This window comes from Gossypium arboreum, chromosome 9 (genome assembly GCF_025698485.1).
Source record: "Gossypium arboreum isolate Shixiya-1 chromosome 9, ASM2569848v2, whole genome shotgun sequence".
NCBI classification, from domain to species: domain Eukaryota; kingdom Viridiplantae; phylum Streptophyta; class Magnoliopsida; order Malvales; family Malvaceae; genus Gossypium; species Gossypium arboreum.
In genome coordinates, this window is record NC_069078.1 from 84,017,152 (window position 1) to 84,023,747 (window position 6,596).

At 34.2% G+C, this 6,596-nt stretch overlaps 1 protein-coding gene across 1 annotated transcript; it reads left to right on the forward strand.

The window, feature by feature from the left end:
• Positions 1-460: 460 nt before the first annotated feature.
• LOC108455454 (uncharacterized) lies at positions 461-3,673 on the forward strand (the record flags this gene model as incomplete). The annotated part of the gene is given in 3 exon segments (XM_053018645.1): positions 461-1,085; positions 1,587-1,792; positions 2,573-3,673. Coding segments are annotated over 3 exon segments (1,932 nt in total), but the record flags the coding sequence as incomplete, so codon positions are not given.
• Between the last annotated feature and the right edge of the window lie 2,923 nt (positions 3,674-6,596).

Sequence of the window (6,596 nt, forward strand, 5' to 3'; positions counted from 1 at the left end):
TATCTACTGGTAGTATACGAGGTCCACCTCGAGATGTGGACATTCTAGAATGTGGACATTGTGGAAAGAGACATTTGGGTGAATGTTGGAAAGTGACCGGAGGTTGTTTCCGTTGTGGGTCGACGGAGCATTTTGTTAAAGACTGTCCGAAGAATAAAAATGATACCCCTGTCACATCACAGAAATCAGTATCTACTGCTCAAGGCAAAGGTCTAGGTAGAGGTAGTTCGGTTGCCAGAGGAGGAGCTGGTAGAAGGAGCAGTGATATTATTACTCGTGATCTGAAGCGAATACCACTAGAGCTTATGTGGTCAAAACTCGGGAAGAAGGCGATGCCCATGATGTGGTAACAGGTATATTTTTATTGTATTCTGAGCCTGTTTATGCGTTAATTGATCCTGGATCTTCACATTCTTACATTAATTCGAATTTAGTTGAGTTGAGAAAATTAAAATCCGAAATGTCTAGAGTGTCTATTGAGGTGTCGAGTCCGTTGGGGCAAACAGTGTTAGTGAATCAGGTCTATCTAAGATACCCGTTGATTATACAGAATAAAACTTTTCTGGTTAACTTGTTAATTATGCCATTTGGGGACTTTGATATAATTTTGGGCATGGATTGGTTATCCGAATATGGGGTGATTTTGGATTGTTACAAAAAGAGGTTCAGTATTCAGACAGAGGATGGGGACAGAGTTGAAGTAAGTGGCATCCGTACCAGTGGTCCGACACGCATCATTTTGGTAATAAAAGCTAATAAATTGCTTCAGGAGGATTGTTCAGCATATTTGGCATATGTTATTAATTCTGATTTAGTTGGAAGTCAGTGTAGTCAGATCAGGACCGTATGTGAGTTTTCAGATGTATTTCCTGAAGAATTGCTGGGCTTACCACCTAACAGAGAGGTTAAATTTGCTATTGAAGTGTATCCGGGTACAGCACCAATCTCTATACCTCCATATCGAATGTCGCCCACTAAGTTGAAAGAGTTGAAGGTGCAGTTACAGGATTTACTAGATCGTGGATTTATTAGACCAAGCATTTCACCCTGGGGAGCTCCAGTGTTGTTTGTTAAAAAGAAAGATGGTTTTATGCGGTTATGCATTGATTATCGACAGTTGAATAAAGTGACGATCAAGAATCGGTATCCGTTGCCTCGTATAGATGATTTGTTTGATTAACTTAAGGGAGCTTCAGTATTTTCAAAAATTGATTTGAGATCCGGGTATTATCAACTAAAGGTAAAGGAAAGTGATGTGCCTAAGACTGCCTTTCGTACTCGTTATGGCCATTATGAATTTTTAGTGATGCCGTTTGGGTTGACCAATGCCCCAGCTGCTTTCATGGATTTGATGAACCGCATTTTTCAATAGTTTTAGATCGGTTTGTGGTGATTTTATTGATGATATATTGGTATATTCAAGACGTAAGAACATGATTAGCATCTTCGAATAGTTCTACAGATTTTACGAGAGAAACAGTTGTATGGAAAGCTCAGTAAATGTGAATTCTGGTTATCAGAGGTTGTATTTCTGGGACATGTAGTATCTGCAGACGGAATTCGGGTTGATCCAAAGAAAATTGAAGCGATTGTCCAATGGAAACCACCCAAGAATGTATCAGAGGTACGCAGTTTTCTCAGTTTAGCTGGGTATTACAAGAGGTTTGCAAATGGATTCTCAAATATCGTACTACCAATGACTAAACTACTGCAAAAGAATGTTCCTTTTATCTGGGATGACCAGTGCCAGAAGAGTTTTGAGACTTTGAAGCAAATGTTGACAGAGGCACCGGTATTAACATTACCAGAGTCGGGAAAAGATTTTGTCGTGTATAGTGATGCTTCTCTAAGCGGTCTGGGCTGTGTATTGATGCAAGATGGGAAAGTCGTAGCTTATGCATCTCGACAATTAAAACCACACGAACGTAATTACCCGACGCACGACTTGGAGCTAGCTGCAGTAATTTTTGCTTTAAAGATTTGGAGGCATTACCTATATGGTGAAAAATGCTACATTTACACGGATCACAAAAGTCTTAAATATCTTCTGTCGCAGAAGGAGTTGAATTTAAGACAGAGACGGTGGATCGAACTTCTGAAAGATTATGATTGTATTATAGATTACCACCCGGGAAAGGCAAATGTGGTAGCTGATGCATTAAGTAGAAAAGCAGTGGGGGAATTAAGGGCAATATTTGCTCGACTTAGTATTAATGATGATGGAAGCTTGCTAGCTGAATTAAGGGTTAAGCCGATGATGTTTTATCAGATTAGAGCAGCTCAGATGAAAGATGATAGATTATTGAAGAAAAGAGAAATGGTTCAAAATGGTACAACCAAGAGTTTTAGTATTGACGGGTATGATTGTTTGAGGTTTCAAAATCGAGTTTGTGTTCTAGCTAATTCTGAACTAAAAGAGTTAATTCTTCGAGAAGCACATGATAGTGCTTTTGCTTTGCACCCTGGTGGAACGAAGATGTATTGTGATTTACAAGAATTATATTGGTGGCCTGGAATGAAAAGGGACATAGTTGAATATGTTAGTAAATGTTTGACATGTCAGCGAGTAAAAGCAGAACATCAAGTTCCTACTGGATTACTTCAGCCTATTAGCATTCCTGAGTGGAAATGGGATCGTATTACAATGGATTTTGTTACAGGATTACCATTGTCAGCAAGTAAAAAGAATGCTATCTGGGTAATTGTTGATCGGCTTACAAAATCAGCTCACTTTATAGCTGTTAGAACAGATTGGTCATTGCAGAAGCTTGCAGAAGTGTATATTCGAGAAATTGTTAGATTACACGGTATTCCGGTGTCAATAATCTCAGATCGAGATCCTCGGTTCACATCGAGATTTTGGAGACAGCTACATGAATCATTGGGTACTCGACTTAACTTTAGTACGGCTTTTCATCCGCAAACAGATGGACAGTCCGAACAGGTAATACAGATATTAGAAGATATGCTTCGGGCTTGTATCATTGATTTTGAATCAGGTTGGGAACGTTATTTGCCATTAGCTGAATTTGTCTATAACAATAGGTTCCAATCTAGTATTCAAATGGCTCCGTATGAAGCATTATATGGTCGAAGGTGTCGATCACCGGTATGTTGGACAGAATTGAATGAAAGAAAAATGATTGGGCCAGAATTGATTCAAGAAACAGAAGAAACAGTTAAGAAGATTAAAGATAGATTGAAAGCAGCTTTTGATAGGTAGAAATCATATGCAGACTTGAAACGGTGAGACATTGAATATTCTGTTGGTGATAAAGTATTCCTCAAAGTATCACCTTGGAAGAAAGTTTTGAGATTTGGCCGAAAGGGTAAGTTAAGTCCACGTTTTATTGGGCCGTATGAGGTTGTGGAAAGAATTGGGTCTGTTGCCTACCGACTAGTTTTACCTCCAGAATTACAGAAAATTCATGATGTTTTTCATGTTTCGATGCTCCGGAGATATAGATCGGATCCTTCCCACATTATTCCTACTGAAAATATTGAAATTCGGTCTGATTTGACTTATGAAGAAGAGCTGGTTCAGATATTAGCTCGAGAAGTAAAAGAGCTGAGAAATAAACGGGTCCCTCTAGTAAAAGTGTTATGGAGGAGTCATAATATGGAAGAAGCGACTTGGGAACCGGAAGAAACGATGAGAGCACAATATCCTCATCTATTCTCAGGTAAATTTTGAAGACGAAATTTATTAAGGGGGGGAGAAATGTAATGACCCAAAATTCACGGGCATCGGAAAAGTACATTAACAGGCCTCCGTCTTAGTAAATCGAGTTCGAAATAATTACTAGAAATATTTATGAGTTTAGCGATGTGTTTAATTAGGTTTAAATTAGGTGAATTTAGTTTAATTTAGAGTAATTAGTAAAAATGACTAAATTGAATAAGGAGTAAAAGTTTAATTATAAATTAGTAGGAAATAATAAGGACCAAATAGGAAATTATTCCTATTTGGGAAGATGAGGCGGCTAAAGGAGTAAAAATCTAAGATTTTTACTCGGTTATATAGTATAATTTTGACAAGTGGATGGTAAAAAAAAAAATAATAAATAAATAAATAAATAAATTATTATTATATATTATTAGTAACAAAAGTAAATAAAAGAAACAGAGTAAAGAAAAGAAACAAAAGAATAGAGAAAGAGAACAGAAAGCATTGAAAGAGGAAAGAAAGAAGAAAATAAAAGAGAGAAAAGGGGAAATAGGGTTTTTGAAGCTTGGAGTTTAATTGGTAAGTTCAATCATGTCATTCTCTTAATTTTGATGTTCTAAAAGTATTAAAATAAGGTTTTGATAGAATTAAGTTAGTAGTTTAGAAGTTTTTAAGTTTTTAAACAAAGTTCATGATGAACAAAATGATGGAATTAGGGGTTTATTTGATAGAAATTTTGATTAGAATTGAATAAAGGATTGAATCGTAAACTAAGTTATAAGTTTTGAGTTTTAGGGATTAAATGGAAATAAATTCGAAATCATGAAAATATGCTGAAAATTTAATAGTTAAGTATGAGTTTGGACAAAATTTGGATAGAAATAAAGTATGAATTAAGATAGAAAAGTAAGTGAATTTAGTTAGGATTAAATTGAAATTAAAGTAAATCAACATTTTGTACTAAAACTATTTTGGACAGCAGCAGTAGTCTAAGTTTGAAAAATCATCAAAAATTGTAGAAATTGAATTAGAGGATGAATAAAATATGGAATTAAAGCTTATTGAGTCTAGTTTCTTATAGAAGAAACGATATAAGCATTTGAATTGTAAATTATGAGATATAATGAGTTTTGTGAGACAAGGTCAGAATAAATTCGAATTCCCCTGTTCTGAGTTTGGAAAATCACCAAAAATTGAAGAAAAATAATTATAGGCTTAAAGTTATATGTTTAGAATCCTTAATGAGTCTATCTTCAGGAGAAATCAACAAGAATATTATCCGAGTTCTGTACTGTGATATAATTAATTTTTAGTGAAGAATGGTCGGAACTATTTGACAGCAGAATAGGGGCAACTTTAAAGAATAAACTGTACTTATTGGCTTAACAGAAAATTCTAAAAATTTTATGGTAAGAAGATATGTGAGTCTAGTTTTAGGAAAAATTAGTGGATCTTAATATGGAGTTTCCTAGCTCAAGATATAAATGATTTAGTAACAATGACTCAAGTAGACAGCTTTGAATGAACATATAAGTAAATAGTGGAATTATGTGTATAAAAATGGTTAAATTTGCATGTTTAGACTCATGGATTAAATTGAATTGTGTTATATTGATGATTATAAATTATTATTATTTTCGTAGTTAACAAAGAAGCCAAGACATCGGCGCACAAAGGAAAGGAGAAAGCTATCGAGGATTAAAACGAGAAATTCACGGTTTGTATTACTATAATTCAAATTACTTGTTATTAAATGCTTTATATCAATTCTATATTTAATAAGTGAATTATAAGGTAAGTATTGATATTTGAGTTGAATGAGAATTGAATTGAATGGTGAATGTGTATGTATAATTGAATTGTAAATTGATTTGAATGTGAAAATTTTAATTGAAAAGTAATCTTGGAATGGAAATGAAAGTGAATTGAGAATTGAAATACCCTATTAACTAGTCGGGCTAAGTCGGATATAATTGGCATGCCATAGGATATGGAAGTATACGGGATTTGTCGGCTTTATCGATCAGGCACTTTATGTGTCGTATTTCAGGCACCTCGTGTGTCGTATCAGGCACCTCGTGTGTCGTTTTAGGCACTTTATGTGTCGTACACTGATCAGGCACTATGTACCGTTTTAGGCACAATGTGCCGTAATGGTGTGTTGGGTTGGAATCCGTGTATCCGTCAAAGTCCGGATTTGTTAATAGGGTGAACATCTATAATGAGAAATTTAAAATAAATTGATTGATTATATTATTGAAATATTGAAAGAAACGAAAAAGTTGAATAATGAATTGAAATTGAGATTGAAAATGAAAGGCATGAACTTAATGTTCATGTAGTGATTGAAATTGTTACATGTAATATGTGATGGAAATTGAAGAATAGTTAAAAATTGTATTGTTATTATTAATTAAGAAAAGTTTAAGAATGAATTGATATTTGTGAAATTAGATAGTTACATGTTTGGTAATTAAAATTCTTTATTGCTATTATAACTTGAATTATGGTAATACCACTGAGTACGGAATACTCAGCGTGCGGTTGTTTCCGTGCATAGGTTAATAGGAGTCTGATATCCCGGTCAGCATCTGAACGATCCCCACTCCAGCAAATTTTGGGTGATGTTTTCTTTCTTAATTGAAAGTGGCATGTACTAGGTGTTGTATAAGTTATAAAGATATACTTGTAAAGTTGGTTATAAGAATGGTATACCATATTTTGTTATTCGTTTGATAAAATGGTAAATATTATATTATATAATTTGGTATAAGTTGGAATGAAAAATGAATGAAGTATTAGTTAATTTGGATTAATATTATGAATGTTTAGTTATTAAATGACTATGTTAATGAATTGGTTATGATTTAGATATATTTAGGTTTAAATTGTTTTTGATTGTGCCATTGGTTTTGGATTAGTTGGTTTT